The sequence below is a fragment of the Mesocricetus auratus genome, unplaced genomic scaffold (genome assembly GCF_017639785.1).
Source record: "Mesocricetus auratus isolate SY011 unplaced genomic scaffold, BCM_Maur_2.0 Super-Scaffold_100001, whole genome shotgun sequence".
Taxonomy (NCBI): domain Eukaryota; kingdom Metazoa; phylum Chordata; class Mammalia; order Rodentia; family Cricetidae; genus Mesocricetus; species Mesocricetus auratus.
The window spans coordinates 832,625-853,127 of record NW_024429187.1 but is presented as its reverse complement, the minus strand read 5'-3'; the positions used below and the strand labels follow the sequence as shown (position 1 = coordinate 853,127).

The window sequence follows — 20,503 nt, the reverse complement described above, 5'->3', positions numbered from 1 at the left end:
ATATTCCTACTCAAGTACTTTTACATGTAATATTCCCTTACACATTTTAAAAGGAATGATCCAAGATATAACAAATGCCTTTCAAAGTAAACTCAGTGGAGTGCAAAAATCACACACTCTCTTCCTGGAAGGTATCTGGTGGGGGCAGTGCATAATAAATTAGCAGTGAAAAGGCACTTCCCTTTTTCTTTCTCACAGACTAATTTACAAATACACAACTTAGAATTGTTGTGAACACTTGGGTACCACATCATCTGTTGTGCAATTATACTCATCTAGTAAAGTTCTGCAGCACTGTTTAATTCCCAGGATTCTCTGATACGGTAATCAGACTAGGGTGAGTCTTCTAGGTGAGTATATTGCTTTTACTTTGTCTTTCAAGCTGTCTGCACGTGACACTTTTGGCTGATAGCTTACATCTCAACAAAACTATTTAAATGTTTGGAGACAAAATAGTTTCTGTGAAATATGGAATGGCTCTATTTTTAAGCAATAGCTTAGAGTGAATCTAGCTATCCTTTCTGTATGATTTTTCTTTTGTATTAGGATTTTATTTTGTCAAATGCTTAGCTTCTTCTTTCAAATTGAATTAATAAATAAGTCTTTGTTTTATTACTATCTCAAAGTGTTTGATAAGTGGGTGGTTATTTCATTTTGCTTTCATAAATAGTGACAAATTTCTTTTCCTACAGGTGGATAACAGTTAACTTTTTTATTTGAGTGTGCATGATACGCTATACCCTTTTGTTATATTTGTGCATTCATATCTGTTGTGTATATTTTTACTAGTTTTATAGGGAAAATGACATGTAATTAATTGTATTTATGTGATTAATGGTGAAAGTCTTTTTATGTGTTTCTTTGTAATGAAGTTGACGTTATACTTAAAGTATATAGTTATATCCCTATGTGCTGTGTTCCTCACTTTTGTGTGTTTGAAACTATCATTTAAGACTATTTTGCTGGAACTAGTTTACTTTTATAAGTCTTAATATATTTGTTTATTGAGCTACATATACAGTTCTCAGACATTCAATCATCTAATCTGAATGATAATTTCTTTTTTCTTTTTTTTCTGTTTATTGAAAATAAGATTTATTTCTCACATAACATACTCAGATTACCATTCCCCTTCCTTCCATTCCTCCCATTTCCCAACCACCTCCTTTCCATCTGGATCCACTCCCTTTCTGTTCTCATTAGAAAACAAGCAGGCTTCCTCACACTGTTCCCAAACCTTAGGTGTGGGGGTGTTTTATATATGCATCTTGAGGGGCTGCACTCCAGCTCTGCATTTTGATTGATTGTGAAACACATCACTCTTAATATCTTACCAGGCCTTTAAAATGAATGCGTATGTGTACCAACACTTGTGGATACATACATTCAAACAATTTTAAATAAATTTTGAAAAAAGAAACAATGAAAATTCTACATCTTAAAACTTTACTTCAGTTTCCTCCCTTTATAAAACTATTCCTAGAAAAATTCATGGATATTAAAAAAGTTCATGTGTCCAGTCACTTCCACTCTTTTAAAATATCTGAAACTCCATCTTAGTCAATTTGACCATGTGCTTTTATTTCCAATGAGACAGAAATTTTTTTCAAAATTCTCACACAAGCCTGAAAATACAGAATAGTTCAACTCTAATAATTTTTAAGATTTGCCACAGAACACATCCAAACACAAAATTCTCAAAATAAATGAGATTTTTATTACCTCACAGGGAACAAATGGAGGGGAGGGGACACTCAGGTTCAAGCAAAGATAGCAGCTGTTGTTTCTGCAGGAGTGGTATTTAGAAGAACAGGGGAAAGTCTGTGTTAGGATGAGTTGGTAAATCCTGATTGGACATTAGTTGGTTCAGCCAAAATACGAATTGCTGGACCTTGGTATTTTGAGAGCTGGATCTTGGTGCTCAGTCTGAGGAATGAATTAGGCATAAGGATGTGGTTAAATAAGAGAATGGACCCTGGTGGCTAGCTCTAAGAATGAAATCTAATGGTTCAATAAAGAAGAGGGAAGGGGGAGGGCATGACTTGAGAGCACCATGTTTGCAATGCTCAGGCCTATTAAAGAGCCCTTCATTCCCAACTTTTTGTTTTATTGTTTGGGTTGCCAATTTTCAGGTAAGTGGATGTCATTTCTGTGGCCACTTCCTGCTCATCAGGAGGAAACAGTAGGGAAAAAGAGGGCTTACCATCTAAGAGACTGAAGGTGGGGCTGGTAAGGGAGGAGGTAGAAAGAGTGAGAGGCTCAGGAAGAGAGAACAAACTTCATTAAGTTTCAGGTTGGGAAGCTGGAATTGGGGGGATGGTTGGTGCCCTCTGTGACTGCTTTTGCTGACATCGGGGCATCCTTGTTAGGGAGGCAAGGAAGCTAGAATGTTGGCCAACTCAGGAAAGAACAAGCTGTGTAATTCCTTGTACATGCTCTGTCGGACCATCTGGGTCTGGAGAAGTGTAGGCAGTGGTAGAGCAATTTGTGAGGCTTGACCATCTAGAGCTGTCTTGGATGCAGATCCCATGGGGACCATCTGGGGCTGTTTAGTTGCTGGAACAGTTTCTAGTTGATTTAAAATCTGCTAGGACAGATAGACAGACAAAAGGTAACTTGACTATATCTGGCATAAACTAAAATACAGAAATGGAAGGCATACCTGTTAGAAATATATTGCTTGGTTTTAAGTGGGTGAATCCACTTCTAGTCTGGACCTCAGAGGTCAGAAGACACAACTCTGATCCGGATCTTGAGGTGGGAAGATAAATACCTTTAATCCAGATCTTGAGGCAGGAAGACACAGCTACTGCTGGGAGCCGATATAAGGACATGGAAGAAGGAAGGTTTGGTGTTTTTCCTGCTTGACCTCACCTTGCTTTTGCATCCATTCCCTCGGTGGCTTTAGAGCCTACTTCTTCCAGATGCTAGCACATACAGAAGAGCAGCTGACACCCGCAGCCTAGAATCTTCTTTCCTTTCACTGCTCACCATGATTGGATTGGGTGGACTCCAGCTTGTAAGTCACTCCAGAGAGACTCATTCCACAATTTCTACGACTTAATGAATTCTGACTAATACAAGCAGTTTAGAGAAAAAAATTTCATTTTGAGTATACATTTGAAACATCTAGGTCCATAGCTTTAGCAGTTGGAGGACATGGAGGAGAGGAATCGCAAGACCAGGGAAATGGGGAGCGATGTCATTCTCAGGAATGGGCAGGCCAAGAAACTTAGGCTATTGGTTTACAGAAATATGTATCTGGAGTCTACTTGTCCTTCGACATGAAAATCCAAGTAGATTCCTTAAGTCTAGAGGGATTTTTAAAAAATCATAAAATGAGACAAAAGTCGAAACCAATGTTTGTAATCTGCATCAAAGTCTGCATTGTAGAAAAAACAGTAGACTTATGCTAGGAATCATAGTAAAAGATTGGGAACTAAAAATTATTTTAAACACATATAGGAAGCTAAATAAGGGTTATTTTTGTAATTACATTATTATTTGGTGTGGGAACAAGTACAGTTATGAAGACATTAAAGAATTTTATTTATAAGGTGACATTGTTAACTTGCATGCTGTAGCTATCTTTAATTAGTAAGTTAGTAGCTTTTATAAGGTTAAGATTATATGGATATATTCATGTTAGTTTTGAGCCTTAAAATTTTGAATTGAAGATTTAGTTGGATTACTTTTAGCATGGTGCACCATTATGAAATATCAAAGGGTTTTTGTGTGAGTGATTTGTTTATCTAAATAGCAAAGGCAAAGAAACTAGAAAAAAATTATTGTGAACTTGAGTAGGTCTTAGAATTTATAAATTTTGTTTATACAATATATGTTGTATTTACTTAATTTTTAAGAAGCCTGGTGTTGAAAAGTTAACAAAGGACAAGTAGTTAAGTAAATCTCTAAGTTCACTTTTGTTAACCTGAGTAAAATTTTATATCAATTCAACATACTTTGGAAGCTTGCTGTTGCTTCTTTAGTCTAAGAAGCAATATAATGATAAACTAAGTGCTCAGCATCACTGAGACATTTTATGATTGTTGTTTTATGCCACATAGTCATCTTAAGATGTTGAAGTCACATGGCATTCATTCTTTAACCTTAGTAAAGATGGCTGCTGATTATGATAAATATATATACGCAAATATGTATATCAATACTTGAATTTAAGTTATATATATAGTAAGTAGACCTATTTTGAATAAGATTTGAATCACATATAGCAAATTAAGATTTAACTGCTTGTTACAAGTTTTAAGGTAATTTTTGTTACAGATTTTATAAATTTTAAACAATACCCAATGAACTTAAAAGTCCTGAGATAGTTTACAGCATAATCTTAAGAAATATTTTTTTGAGCAGAGTGTAGAGAAATTTAAGAGTTAAAGATTTTTAACAGTGGGAAGTTGAGGAAGGTACAAAAGCATAAGTTTAGATATAAGAGGTGTTGTGATCATTTGTTTGTGCAGTAGCACAGTCATAATGCAAGGAGTGGATATCATTGCTAATGAAGCCAATGAGTCAAGGTTGAGAGGCAAGGGCCATCTTTAAGGGTCTCAACTTCCCAGTAGAAGATCTCTTGGAGGAAGGGTTTGTCACCCAAGCTACCAAAAGAGGAATGCAATAGTCCAAGGGCAAATCTGGGCCATTATGAACAGGATTTTCAGATTGTTAAGAATGGAGAATGCTCAGTGGTAAAAGGAAAATCACCAGTCTAGCCAAACTTGAAGGAGTCCACCATTGCCTCTGGAATACATTCTCCCCATCCCCATAGGAAGAGGGATGCTGGACACTCAACAGTCATCGCGTGATATCCTGAAATGTTTAGGATGTCTAGTAAGGGAAAACTCACAAATTAGCTATTGCTGAATAAAGAAAGCAGGTGCTGGATGGTCCAGAAGGTGCAAGAACTGGGTCAGGGGTCCTGCAGACCCATCCAGATCACGATCTGAGTTAAAGAAACCAAATGAAGAAGCCAAAGAGCCAGAACAGAGCACACCCAGAAACCAAATTCTCAACACAATGGAGATTTTATTCCTACTGAAGGAATAAGAGGTGGGGTTGCCTTTGATCAGGCAAAGGCAGTAGCAAGTGTTCCTGAAGAAGTGGATTTAAGGAGAAAAGGGGGAAGTCTGTGTTAAGATGACTTGGTAAATTCTCATTGGAATGTAGTCAATGTATGCAAAATGTGAATTTGACCTTGGTATTTTGAGAGCTGGACCTTGGTGATAAGCCTTAGGAAAGAGTTAGGCATAAGGAAGTTGCCAAATAAGGCAATAGACATTGGTGGGTAGCTTTAGGAATATAATCTAATGACATAGCAAAAGACAAGGAAAGGGGAGGGCAGGCACTGCTAATGTCATATTTGTGGTGCTTAGGCCTGTTAGAGAGCCCTTCATCAAGAATAACTCTTAGCATCAGTTGTTCACCCAGCACTCTACTGTCTCAGGTACTTACTCATCTCTTTACCCAGGATCATTTTTTGTGATAATCACTATATTATCATTCCCTATATATTAATAGATGAAATATAATGGTGACAAAACCTGGCACCATATAACTTAAACTCCCATTTAACTTTCAGATAGGCTAAAATATTCAAATTAGGAGTCAAGAGTTGTCAACAGCTATTAATATATTGATAAGCAACTTTAAGGAATTTTTATCATTTACTACACATGGGTGACTGTTTTTCTTTTAATTTGCATGACCTTATTTCTGATTAGTGATTTTGTGTTTATATTGGGTTTTGTGAATGTCTGTTTTTTTCCCATTGTTTGTGCTTTGTAAGTCCTATTTCATTAATTTGATAATGTGTGTGTGTGTGTGTGTATGTATGTGTGTGTGTGTGTATATGTGTGTATGTGTTAAATAACTGTGAAATTCTTAGACAGATAATGATCTTGGGTAAAGAGACTCGTATTCTTCTAACCAAATATAAAATTTATCAAGTTTCTGAATAAATCTAATTTCATCCTCATAATATTAGATGAACCAAATAATACTTTATTTCACTAATAAAGATCATAGGCACCTGCTTTTTTCTTTTTTAATTTTAATTAGAAACAAGCTGTTTTACATGTCAATCCAAGTTCCCTCTCGCTCCCCTGCTCTCCTGCCCCCCACGGATCCCATATCCTATCCCCTTTCTGCTCACCAGGGAGAGTGAGGCCTTCTATGGGGGGTCATCAAAGTCTGTCATATCATTTGGAGCAGGGCCTAGACCCTCCCTCATGTGTCTAGGCTAAGAGAGTATCTCTCTATTTGGAGTGGGCTCCCAAAATCTATTTGCATAGTAGGGATAAAGGCTAATCTACTATCTGAGGCCCCATAGATTAACCAGGCCTCCAAAATGACACCTACCTTCAGGGGTTATGAAACAGTCTTGTGCTGGTTTCCCAGCTATCAGTTTGGGTTCCATGAGCTCCCCCTTCTTCAAGTCAGCTGTATCTGTGGGTTTCCCCAGACTGGTCTTGACCCCTTTGCTCATCAATCCTCTCTCTCTCTCTCTGTAACCAAATTCCAGGAGTTCAGCTCAGTGTTTAGCTGTAGGTGTCTGCTTCTGCTTCTATCAGCTACTGGATGAAGGCTCTAGGATGGCATATAAGGCAGTCATTAGTCTAATTATGGGGAAGGACATTTAAGGTAGCCTCTCCACTATTGCTTAGATTGTTAGTTGGGGTTATCCTTGTAGATCTCTGGACATTTCCCTAGTGTCAGATTTCTCTTTAAACCTATAATGACTCCCTCTATTATAGTATTTCTTATATTTCTCTCCTCTGTTCATCCTCTGGCTCAGTCTTCTTGCTTCCTCATGTCCTCTTCTACCTTCATCTTCTCCCTTTCTCTTTCTCCTAAATCCCTCTTCCCTCCCCACATGCTCCCAATTAGCTCAGGAAATCTAGTCCCTTTCCCCTTCTATTGGGTACCATGTATGTCCCTCTTAGGGTTCTTCTTGTTTCCTAGTTTCTCTGGCAGTGTGGATTGTAGGCTGATAATCCTTTGCTCTATGTCTAAAATCCATATGTGAGTGAGTATATACCATGTTTGTCTTTTGTTGACTGGGTTACCTCACTCAAGATGTTTTCTTCTAGATCCATCTATTTGCCTGCGAATGTCAAGATTCCATTGTTTTTTTTCTGCTAAGTAGTACGCCATTGTGCAAATGTACTACATTTTTTTTATCCATTTTGCAATTGAAGGGCATCTAGGTTGCTTCCCGGTTCTGGATATTACAAATAATGCAGCTATGAACATAGTTGGACACATACCCCTGTTGTATGAATGTGAATACTTTGGATATATGCTTAAGAATGGAATTGCTGGATCTTGTGGTAGACTGATTCCCACTTTCCTGAGGATCCGCCATATTGATTTCCAAAGTGGTTGTGTGAGTTTGCACTCCCACCAGCAGTGTGGGAGTGTTCCCTTTTCTCCACATCCTCTCCAGCATAAACTGTCATTGGTGCTTTTGATTTTAGCCATTCTGACAGGAGCAAGATTGTATCTCAGAGTTGTTTTGATGTGCATTTCCCTGATGGCTAAGGATGCTGAGTGTTTCAGCCATTTTGGATTCCTCTATTGCTAATTCTCTATTTAGTTCTGCACCCAGCTTTTTAATTGGATTATGTGTTGTTTTGGTGACTAGAATCTTGAGTTCTTTGTATATTTTGGAGATCAGCCCTCAGTCAAATGAGGGATTGGTGAATATCTTTTCCCATTTTTTGGTAGCCATTTTGTCTTGTTGACTGTGTCCTTTGCCTTAGAGAAGCTTCTCAGTTTCAGGAGGTCCCATTTATTAGTTGTCAATCTCAGTGTCTATGCTACCCTTTTTATGTTCAGGAAGTGGTCTCCTGTACCAATTCATTTGAGGATGCCTCCTACTTTCTCTTCTAAGAGTTTCAGTGTGGATGGATTTATGTTGAGGTCTTTGATCCATTTGGACTTAAGTTTTGAGGCACATGATTTTAAGTTGTCACTAATTTAAGTTTCTAATTTTTCAGTAATATAGTAGTATTTTAGCCAGTTTTTATTATTATAGACTTTAACCACTGTACATGAAATGCTGAGAAGGAATACTGTATACAATCCCAGGTCAACACCTTTGAAAATGGGGTCAGAGAGGGACAGTGGCTGTGAGCATTGTTAGGGATCATAGAACACTCACCTGTGTCTATGAAAGTATTATGTTCAGAGAAGGATTTGTACTTTTATATCCTCTACTTCACCCACCAATTTCATAAGCATATATTCCCATATGAGAATTAAGACCCAGAGATGCCTCAGCAATGCAGCCTACATGTGTTTCTTTGTTTCAGAGATTCTCCTAAAGAAGTTCAGCAAGCTGCCAAGACTGAGGTGAAGCATAAGGAAATGCCTCACGGTAAACAACATGAAAATACAGGAAACAGGGAGGACATTACTTACAGGGAGATGAAGAGGACTAAATCACCACAGAAGCGAAAAATGCCTAAAGTCAAGCAGATCCCTGTAATGCTAAGTGAAGATCAGGCAAGCTGTGCAGAACTGACATCCTGCAGAATGTCTCAGCTCCTGCCCCCAAAAAGGGTTGTCAGAGGAAAAAGACAAGGTACAGTGGTTTGTCTATTCTACAACTGGAAGATTTCAAAACTAGGATTTATATTAAAACTCACAATACCTGTCATGACCAATTTTAATTGTCAATGTGACATGACATAGAATCAACTTGGAAGTCTTACTAAGTAACAGTCTGTATCCCATTTGACCTGTGAGCATGTCTGTAGTAAATTGTCTGGATGCCCTAAATAAAGTGGGAAAACTGCCTGCATGCAGGAGGCACATTCCCAGGTTGGGACTCTGGACTGTGTAATAGCAGAAGAAGCTAGGCAAGCACCACGCATGAGTGCGTTCATGTCTCTCTGCTCTTTCTTGACTGTGCGTATGGTCAGGTGCTTCAAGCTCCTGCACTGATGGAACTTCTGTGAATTATAAATGGAGTCATAAGATGAACAGGCACCTTTCTCATCTATTATAGCATATTTCAGAGTATTTTATCACAGCAACAGAATGAAAAGGAAATAAGCATGCTAAATTAGTCACAATACTTTAATTATACATCTTTCTAGTCCACTGCCCCCAGCTCGTCTAGGACACTACAGTAGAGTAATTTTCTTTTGATCTATTTCTCTCAAACATCACTGAGGCAGGTTCCAACAGTTTAAGAACACAACTGAATGCTAATTTTAAAAATTCCAATCATCCTGAGTGAGCTAACCCAGACCCAAAAAGAACAACATGGTATGTTCTCACTTAAACGTGAATATTAGCTATAAAGTAAAGGCTAACTATGCTACAAACCACAGACCCAGAGAGGCTAAGTAATAAGGAGAGCTTAAATGTTCATCTCTAGTGCACAAATGGACTTTGGGAGCCTATTCCCTATGAAGGGATACATTTGCATCCCAAATACATGAAATAGGTTCTAGGCCCTCTCACAAATGATGTGAGAGAATTTGATAATCCCCAGTGGAGGGCCTTACTATCCTTAGGGAATGGGTGGGGATGGAGGGAATGGGAGGATGGAAGGGGGTGGTTATGGGGGAATTGATGTGTAAAATAAAATTGTTAATAAAATAAAAAATAATATGCAAAAAAGGAGGGCTTAAGGGGATGTTCAGGTCTCCCTGGCAAGAGGAAATGAAGAAACTTCATGGGTAGACTGAGGGCAGATGGGGATGGGAACATGATGGATCTGACTGGGGTGGATAAATGGAGTGAGGACTAAAAGAAATGACTATAAAGAGGGAGGGCATTTTGGGATCAGGTACAAATCTGACACACGGCAAACTCCCAGGAATCTGTAGTGATGACCTCAGCTAAGACTCCTAGCAATAGCAAATATGTAGTCTGAACTGGCCATCTCCTATAACTAGATTGGTAAATACATCAATTATCATCAAAGAGGCTTCACCCAGCAACTGATGGAAACAGAGACTGAGGCCCAAGGTCAAATATTAGGCAGAACTTGGGGAATCATGGTGAAGTGAGGGAGGAAGGATTGTACGAGCCAGAGTAGTCAAGTATGTCACAAGAAAACCAACAAAATCAACTAATCTGGGTTCAAAGGAGCTCACAGAATCTGAACAGACTACCAGGAAGAGTGCATGGGAATACATAGGTCTTTTGCATATATAGGACACTTGTATAGCTTGGTCTTCTTAGGGGACTCCTCACAGTGGGAGCAGGGACTATCCCCTTTTACTAGTTTTTGGGACCAACTCATCATACTGGGCCACCTTGCCCTGCCTTAATAGAAGGGGAGGTGCTTAGTTGTATTATAACTTCACATGCTATGTTTTATTGATATCCATATCAAGCCTGCCCTTTTCTGAACAGAAAAGTAGGGGGCCTAAATGGGGAGGGCAGAGCACAAGCTTGGAGGAGTGTCTAGGAGGAGAAAAAGGAGGGGAAACTGTGGTCAGCAAGCAAAATAAATAAGTAGATTTAACATTAAAAATTCATTTTATTTCTGCATTCCCCAATTTTTATGATACAGGATTCTATTCTGTATCTCAGGTAGGCTTGAACACAAAGCAGTCCTTCTGCTTTAGGCTCCTAAAATGTTAAAAATAAAGGTGTTACCAAACATGATTGACTTCATTCCCTGCTATTGTGAAAATAGTTATTGAAGCCACATTTAACCAGTTCAGTCTAACTCAGTCCCAATGAGTCTGCTATGGAGAAATCACCACCATATTCAAAGAAATAGCATAGTTTAGTGTCACAGGAAAAATAGGTGATAGAGAAATAATTTTTATAATATGTTGGAGGTAAAAATATTTTATATTTGATCAAATAACAAGGTGAAATCAAGTTAAATGCAATTTTTAAAATATAACGTTATGTCTATCTTTTTTTCCTTCTTTATAGATGTATGAAGAGGGGGGAGAGAGAGAAAGAGAGAGAAGAGAAAGAGAGAGAGAGAAAGAGAGAGGGAAAGAGGGAGGGGCCAAGCAGTGTGTTCTCTGCTTCCACCTTGTTTTGAAGTTTGAAGCAGGCTCTTTTTAGTTTCTGGAGCCTACTCCATACTGGCTGGCCTCTGAGCTTCCAGTTGCCTATTCTCCTGTCTCCATTTGCTGGAATAATAGATACAGATGTAAATGGACACTAAGGCCTTTTCCCATGGGCTCCAAGGATGGAGCTCATGTGACCAGGCTTGCACGGAAAGTGCATTTGTTCCTTTCAGTGATTAATCATCATTAACTGTTCCCACATTTAGAAAGACATTCATCACTGCCAGGCGGTGGTGGCGCCTTTAATCCCAGCACTCGGGAGGCAGAGGCAGGCGGATCTCTGTGAGTTCGAGGCCAGGCTGGACCGACAGCCTCCAAAACAATACAGAGAAACCCTGTCTCGAAAAACCAAAAAAAAAAAAAAAAGACATTCATCACAGATGATTTACCCAGTAAAAGTCAGATGGCACATGGAATTTAACTGTCTCTTTCTTTTCAGGACCCAAAACAACAGTATGGAGAATGGTAACAGGCATCCTTGGAGCCTTGTGTGTGGTGCTGATGATAACCACAAGGATCTTACTTCCAAAATGTAAGCAACTATGGGATTAATTCATAGTTCAGCAGTTATGCTCTCAGCAATATGATGAAAGTTTGACTCCCTATGGAGACTATATTTAATAGCATCCAAGTGAACATACCCTAAACACTACTGACTACTGCCTCAAATTTTACCCTAGTATTATCTAGACAAGAAGAACAATGCAGAAAATGCTTGCTTCATGATCATCTGTGTCCTAAGGAGGATAGTAAGTATTAACTCTAAGGATGTTGATAAGTATTAATTCTATAGGGTTCACTTCCAGGACTTTTCAATACTGGGCCAAATAATCTTCTTGTTTCTACAAATGTTGATCAATCATGATAGGCATATGTAGTGTTCTTTATTCAGTACCTTATGAGGGAAGAACTGTCATGGCTTAAAACTAAGAAAGGAGAAAAAAAACAAAATTCACAAAGACCACAAGTTTTGTGTATTTTTAAATTCTTATTAGAAGAAAAATGAAATTTAAATATGTTGAACATTAAATATGAACTGCTTATGCTTCTGCTGCTTGAAAATATAAATCAGTGAAATAGAAAGAAATTCTGGGAAATAAATACCAATTTGTGTTTATTTGTAGTACAAAGAATGATGGCTAGGCGTTGGTGGCGCATGCCTTTAATCCCAGCACTCGGGAGGCAGAGGCAGGCGGATCTCTGTGAGTTCGAGGCCAGGCTGGACCGACAGCCTCCAAAACCATACAGAGAAACCCTGTCTCGTAAATAAACCAAAAAAAAAAGAATGATGATCCTGTAGAGAAAACAGTCCTGGTACACATTCTCATGAATTCTCCGATTATACTTATTAACAAGGGGAAAGAAAACCATTTCCTCAAATGACTGCATACAGATATTTCTAAGCATTTCATCATAATAAATATTAACTGTAAGTATTCAAAGCAGCTGTAACCAAGTTGATGGTTGACAAGTATGTTGGCTATACTTGGTTGTCAACTTGACTGCATCTGCAATTAATTAAAACCCAAAGAGCTAGGTATATTTCTGATCTGAGGGATTTTTCTTAACTCATTTAACTGGGAAGAAGCAACTTTAATCCAGATATTTTGAGGTGAGGAGATCCACCTTTAATCTGGGGGACAACTTTTGGTGGCAGCATCTGTCAAGGACATGAAAGAAGGAAGCTTTTGCTCTTTACCTGCTTGCCCTCACTCTTGCTGGCAAGTCCATCCTCTCACTGATATTAAAGGCTGCTTCTTCAATATTCCTTTGTATACTGAAGATCAGCTGAATAATCCAGCCTATTGGACTGTTCTACTGGTGTAACCATATTTGCCTGCATACCCTTAACAGTGGCCATGCCATTTGGTCCTGGTTACAGGTGATGACATAACTTGTTAAAGGGAAAGGATCAGCCTGGGAATGGTGGGGGGGGGTGGTCTTGAGGTTGCAGAAAGCATCGAAGAGGCAGGGTTGCATCCTTGGAGCAGGAATGATGTCACAATCACTTGATGCTTTCTATGTAAGTTCTTGTACCAATAAAACTCCACTAATCATTCATACTGGGTATGGTGAATCCTTAATTCCAATGATATTATACTGGATTCTTAAATTTCTGTTGAAAGACATTAGGTTTCAGAAAGACTGCACAACAGACTGTAAGCTATTCTCTAATAAATTATATAGTCATCCTATCTATTGTGTTCCCTAAGACAGAAGTGGTACAAGGTAGTGGTACATTACTGTGATAGACCTTACCATGATGCTTGTTAGGAGAATGTGGACTTTCAGAATTTGGATTAGGAAAGCAGCTGAATGCCTTAAGCAGAGCTCAATGAACCGTGCTAGTAGGAACATGGACAGTGGTGCTGAGTGAACAGTGGGGGCCAAGTACAAGAAATCTCAGAGGGCCAGAACATTAGTAAATGGCCATGGAACCATTCTTATAGTATTTGTGCAAAGAATGTGACTGCTTTCTGCCCTTTTCCTAAAATCTGCTGGGGTCTAAATTGAAGAGTTTTAAAATGTTGGCAAAGAAGATTTTAAGACAGCATAATATCGATAGTGTCTTCTGGTTATAAGTAATCCCTCATGCAAATATACAATGGCTAGCTTATGGACATAAATTCCCTCCCACTGACTCGGCCTCAAGTTGATTTAACTGTTAGGCAGAAATGTTCCATGCTACTTTCCTTTCCATTATTCTTCAGTTATTCTCTTCCTTTTATTTCTGTTACTTTTTATTCCTTTGCTATGGTAGCTGCATAGGGAACTTTGACATTAATAAGCATAAGCCAATCTGCCCTATCCTAGGAGAGCAGGGGGAGCTGGGAGCCAGACCAACTACTGACCAGCTCAGGCATCTCTGTCTTTTCACTGGGAGCCAGACCGACTACTGACCAGCTCAGGCATCTCTGTCTTTTCAAATGAAGCTCAGCCTCCCTTGTCTCAGATGTCTTAAAAATGACAAAATATAAAGTTAATCTTTGACTCACTGCTTGAAGTAATTGAGGCTAAGGCAATGGAAATCTTTAAAAAACTTTAGTATGGAGGGTCAAGCTTCCAAGTCAGTGAGGGGAGGCAAGGACAGACAGAGATACTGGTTCAGTGTTGTCAACTTGAAACAAACACAGATAAACCTGGACCTTGGATAACTATAAATTTTATAGAAATAAAAAATGAAAAGTACAAATCTTAAATACTGAGAATGCCAGTTTAAGCCTACCTGTGTATTTTATTTTTGCATATTCAGAGCCATTCTTCATTAAAAAACTGCAGATTAAGAATCATTTTATTAACTGCTTTTCCTATTCATATAATTATGTCATTTAGTATTTACATATTTATACATCATCATGACAAATGCAATATTAAAACTTATTTTCCTTGCAGGAATCAGTTTATATTGATTTTTATGTAAAAAAAATATTAAAACAAAAATTTGTCATCATTGTTATAAGGATTGTGTAAATATGACTCATCATTTTTAGACAGTGTTTAGGACTGTAGTGTAGCTCATAGGGGGCTGGCTGAGCATTCCTGGGGCTTTGATCAACCGTCATCACCAGCAAAGATATTAAAGAAACTTTACTCCTGTGTAGTATTCATGAAGCCTAGTAGTTGTACTATAATGTCTATTCTAATGCCAATCACGCATTTCACATTTCCTAGCTGACACCTGTGATCTTTGTTCACAAAACTGGATTGCTTTTGGAAACAATTTCTATCAAGTTTTTCGTGAAATCAAAACCTGGGCAGACAGTCAGTCTTCCTGTAAGGAACTGAAGTCTCATCTTGTGGAGATAGACTCCAAAGCAGAGCTGGTAGGTCACACACTCCTGCATTTCTGTTTTCTTTGTAACTGTTTGCAGTGGAAGCACTGGTCATGAAGACCACAGTCTAGCAAACTGAATGTTGTGGGAGGCTTCTGACAACTGCTTATGGGCAAATTACTATTATCCTCATTGAGAACACAGGAAGGATTCTACAGCATTGAAATGTTTAATGCTGCAAGAAAAAACCAAAGGAGTAAATGAGCTCACACTGGCATGTTCTACTCAGCAGGCCTGTGCAAGCTAAAGCTGCTATTTAGTAAAGAAGGAGCAGATCATTCCTATAAGGGCAGCAATTGAGCGGCTGACACAGGAGGACCACCATGAGTTTCAGGCCATTTGGTTTATACAGTGAATTTCCAGGCCATCTTGGACTATGGAATGAAATTCTATCCTGAATTTTAAAAATATGTATAAATTCTAAAAATTTTAAGATGCATATAGGACAGAAAAAGTACTAGGATTTTACACTTAGTTATGGGTTGTGATTTTTCTGTACTCAACAGGAAAACTTGCTAGTGTTTGGAATTGATGGGTGGATTCTGCTCAAAACCAATGAAATTGATGAGTCCTGGTTGTGGGAAAATGGCACTAAAATAGAGCAAATTCTGTAAGTATAATGTTTGGATAACGAGGGCTTTGCTGAGGGTGGTGGGATTGTTACATGCATGTGTCCTGTCTGTGTGTGACACAGAAGGGGCATTCAGAGAAAAGGAAAGATCTCTGATATAGAAGGAGCACTCTGTGGGGAGTAATAGAGAAAACATGTTCGCACCAAGTAAACTCACCTTTGGAACATTAGTGTTTTTATTCTACTGGACTCCATGGAGACATTTGTAAATCACTTTAGGAAGTTTGTAACACTAATGCCTTTCCCTGCTTCCTTGTTACTACTTTCTTTGACACCGTAGGATTGGCTTGTGCTTGATATCTTCAGTTAAGCTTACTGTTTTCCATTCCCATGGCTTTTTTTTCTCTTTGGCCTATACTTGTTTTAGCTAATTCTAACTTTGAGATTAAAAAAATGCTATCTGCAGGGACCACCTCTCGATTTCTGATTTGGTAATTGTTTTTACACAGAATCAATGATTCAGAGAAGAAGAATCATAGTTGTCCTTATTTCAGTGGAAATCGATTTTATCCTACTGATTGTTCATCTAAGAAATCATACACCTGTGAGTTTAATATACCATGACACCTATTTCACTAGCACATTTTTATTAAACTATAAATGATAAAATATGTCTGACACTTATTGGTAATCTACAAATTTTACACCTGAGCTTAGCTAAAAGGCTAATAAGTGATGACTTTTAAATTTTGAACATTTTTTACTGTACTGAGAAAATGTTGACTACTTTTTTACTTTATATATTGTATTGAGAGTGAGTATAATTTATCTTGAGGGTGATCACCACTCTGGCACAATTTTTATAGTTATGAATAAATTAGGTAGGAAATACCATACATATTCAGTACCTTTACATAATCCAAGAGACTCAAAGTGATGAAAGGTTCCCATATCAGTTGAGTGGACTTTTTAAAAGTTATTTGTGTATTATTCTTGTATAAGCAGCAGGAGGTACCACAGTGTACCTGCGAAGGTCAGAGGACAACTTGGTGGAACTGGTTCTTCCCTTTCTCTTTTATGTGCATCCCAGGAATCAACCCAGGTCCCTAGGCTTGCATGGCAAGTGCGACAACTCAGTGAGATATATTGCTGCTTATTCTGTTGTTGTTTTGTTTATGGAGTATTCTTGCACTATGTTGTTCAACCTAGTCTGATTTCCCAGGGATCAAACTATTTACTTGTCTTAGTGTACCTTGTAGATATAACAGAGATGTAGCCTACCTCATCCAATATAAGATCCCTAAGCAGCATACACCTTTTGAGATGGTTCAAGATATGTATTGATGATTCTGCTTAATATAACAAGAACATAGTTAAAGGAAAAAATAATAACTAACAAATGCAACTCAGGTTGAAAAGTTAAGAAGCTCAGAGTCTGGAGCTAGAGGGTTGACCCAGAGATTAAGAGTGCATACTGTTACTTTGGGGGCCACATTTTCAATTCTCTGCAGCCACATGCATCTCACAGCTGTCTGTAACTTTAGATCCACTGGATCAGATGTCTTCTCATCTCCCTGGCTCATGCATGCACATGATACACATACAAACTCACATATGCGTTCACAGATATATTGAAGTCACCAATGCAACACAATATGGTCCTGACTCCATTTTGAGTTTATCTGTCTACACACCAACAACATCTACCTTAAAAAAACAATTGAGGTTTCCATGGTCTAGATGTATTAACCAAAATAATTAATGTTTATACGAATGTAACATAAGTTAAAATAACTGAAGAAGGTATGATGCAAATGTAACTGTCATCCTGTGTCTAACATAATTACTCTTCCAGAAATGAACATTTCAAGGATACTCTGACTCTCATCTAACATTGATGTAAATTATAGTCTTTGTGCTCTTTGCCTTTAAAAAAGCTGTATCCCTGAATTTCAGCTTCAATAGATGTGGACTTATAAGCCTGTTCTTTTTTGTCAGCTAATAAAGGACTCATATTTTTTACTTGGCTTAAAATCTTTCTTGTATGAATTATTACAATTTAAAATAATGAATTGAACCAGTTGGCACTCCCACCAGCAATGACAGACTATGGACACCCCCATGGAGGGTCTCACCCTCCCTGGGGGAATGAGGGGATAACGGGGGGGAGGGTTGGGGGGAGGGCACGGGAGGAGGGGAGGGAATGGGAGAGGGACCTGGAACTGACTTGTGAATTCTTATCTAAATTTAAACTGGAAAATAAAATAAAAAAAACAAAAAAATAATGAATTGATTGATTGATTAAAAAAAAAAGAAACTAAGACTCTAGCCAGGTTGTAAGATAATACCTTCTCTAGAGAGCAGCTAACACTGCTCTTTCCATCATTTAAAATGTGACCTGGTGATGATGAGAGAAGAGATAAGAGAGCCTAACAGAAAACAGAAACCACAAAGTGAAAACAAAAGAAAGTTCTTGGGCTAAAAGTTCTATTACTGAAAATATAAATTAATTTTTCAAATCTTTGAAGAAACGATGGCTAACACTTTTCCTCATGGAGTTCTAAAAACTGTTGTTTGCATTAAAATACAATAAGCTGTGAAAACATGAAGAAGAAATTTAGAAAGAAAAGCTACAGCTATAAGCACCATTGTCCTACTACTGGCACTTAGAGATGATGATGCTGGGGCTGGAGAAATGGCTTATTGTCTGGAAGCACTGATTGCCCTTCCAGAGGACAAGGTTTCAATTCTCCAAACACAGCTCGTAACTGCATATAAGTACACTTCAAGAGGATCCAATACTCTCTCTAGTTTCAGGGGGCCCCAGGAAAAATGTGATACTGATGAAGCCAAATTCCTATACACATGAAATAATGATGATGATAAAGTTGATGATGTTAATGACTGTATATGGAATAATGATGGTGACGACAAAGACGATGATGGTAGTGACTGTTTATGGAATAATTATGGTGAAAATGAGACAGACAATGATGATAATAATGACTGTATATAGAGTAATGGTGATGATGGTTGTATATGGAATACAGTCAAAGATATTTGACAAAATCAATAGACAATAATATAGATTTTTTCTACCAGAAACAAATAAATTAAAAGCCTATTCAGACCTCTAGTTTGTTGTGCAAGACAAGGGATGCTTTGAAACAAAGGAACATGGCAGATGTACACAAGAGCCCAGGTTTGGAAGGGAGAACTGTTGTGAAATTGTCTCCTGGACATTGCATGTGAAGGAACACTAGCCTACTCAAGCTTGTGGCTCAGCCAGGACTTCCCCTTCTCCCCCATTCTCTCTGCTTTGCTAGAAACCATTAGACCACATTCCTGAAGTTAGCCACCAAGTGTCTAGTCCACAAATTGGCCACTTCCTCTTCTTGAGGCTGATAACCAAAATCCAGGAATCAAAAGCTCCCTTTTGGTTCGCCTAATTAGCATGCCAAATTAAAACAAAAAACCTCATCCTAACACAAGATTTCCCACGTCACATTTTTAAACTGCCACTTGTAGGTGTGTCACGCCTATCTCCCTTCTATCCAGAGGCAGCCTTTGTAACTGCAGAACAGATACCTGTTCTCCCTTTTTCTTGTCCCACTCCCCTTCTCCCTCTTCAATTATTTCCTTTACCACCACATCCTCATCCATTCTGACACAGACCTTCCCTTCTCCTCTTAAAAATTACACCTTCAAAGTCATTTGCTGCTGCCTGAGTCAGAACTTACCCACTTAATAAGAGAGCTCTCTGTGAAAATAAGTGTTTGGGTGTAATTGTACATGATTCAGTCTGGGAGGAATTCCCCACTGTCCATTGTGGGGGCGGTGTGGGGTGGTCTTCATTGATGCCTTGACCTGGATAGGCCAGTGACACCTTTCCAACCCTTATTCACAGGTTTCCCTCCTCCTGCAACTCCTAACCTCATTGAACAAGGGCTAATTAATAAGTCACCAACGTTGGCTGCCTTAACCAGTCCCCGGTTTAGGAGGTGACAGAATTATTATGTCTGGTGTCTTTATTCTGTCCTGGTGGAATGGGGAGATTATAATCCACCACTACTTTCACTGATTGTATTGGACTTCCAAGGACTGGCTGCCAGTAATACACATTCCATCCTGTGTGGTTTGGTAGGGAGTTTTCTCTTTCATTTTTTCTACTTCCAGAATCCAGTGCCCTTGCTCCTCTGAAACATCTTGTCCACAGGTCCCAGGATTCTCTTACAATCCACTGGGTTCACCCTCTTGGTGACCAGAGCCTACATAATGATCTGGAGATACACTGGGACAACTAATATGTTCACCTTTGGCCCACTAACAGCAAGGTGATAGGCTCCATCACTTCATTCCAACTAACTTGCCTTTGGGATGTCTCCTCCATAATCTCAAATGCCTGCAACATGGAGACATAAAATCTCTTAACCTCATTAACTATAGTGCACAGGCTTGTCCTCTATATGCACTAGATAACCAATCTAAATGACTACTGCCCTCCCCGATGGCACTCTGGTCCTAGCACTATTCGGGATTTTTACAACACTTGAGAGCACACAGAATAACATAGAGACATCCTTTTGGGCTCTACCCTTTCTATTGTCTGTTGAAAACCCTCTGTGTGGCTCTTACATTCTCTAAATTCTACTATACTGTTTTGTAAGCTTTTGTGCTGTTCATGTTCTGTTTAATCTTCTGTATGCCAAGCCACAGGAATACTGACAGCCAGGCACTCTGGGCCCACCACCTGTTGCTCTGTCCCTACTGCCAGACTTTCCCCCTCCTTCTCCTTTGTTAATTGTCTTCCCAATAATCTCCTTCATCTGCCAACCTACCCATTCCTCCATTCACCTGAATTTACCAAGGCCAGGCAGATCAGTCTCTGTGTCCTTGACTGGCAATTCCCCCTCCTCCACTTCCTCTACTACACTCCATGGTGCTCCAGAGCCTGACCCAAACCCACAGCTTCTCAGGCCATGCCACCAGGCCAGAGTTCAGTGGCTGTTACCATCCCTTCTGCCCACAGGTGTCAA

At 38.8% G+C, this 20,503-nt stretch overlaps 1 protein-coding gene across 1 annotated transcript; it reads left to right on the top strand.

Moving 5' to 3' along the window:
• Positions 1–227: 227 nt before the first annotated feature.
• On the top strand, positions 228–17,489 carry LOC121139754 (killer cell lectin-like receptor subfamily I member 1). Its single transcript, XM_040743732.1, has 7 exons — positions 228–350; positions 8,328–8,599; positions 11,503–11,595; positions 11,744–11,812; positions 14,736–14,887; positions 15,403–15,506; positions 15,977–17,489. The coding sequence occupies exons 2-7, from the start codon at positions 8,383–8,385 to the stop codon at positions 16,089–16,091; spliced, it is 750 nt and encodes a 249-aa protein (XP_040599666.1). The 5' UTR covers positions 228–350; positions 8,328–8,382; the 3' UTR covers positions 16,092–17,489.
• Positions 17,490–20,503: the final 3,014 nt, after the last annotated feature.

Coding starts and splice junctions, on each gene's coding strand:
- LOC121139754 (XM_040743732.1), top strand. CDS start 8,383: ATGCCTCACGGTAAACAACATGAAAATACAGGAAACAGGGAGGACATT. Junction 14,888..15,402: donor TAGACTCCAAAGCAGAGCTG/GTAGGTCACACA, acceptor TGTACTCAACAG/GAAAACTTGCTAGTGTTTGG. Junction 15,507..15,976: donor ACTAAAATAGAGCAAATTCT/GTAAGTATAATG, acceptor GTTTTTACACAG/AATCAATGATTCAGAGAAGA.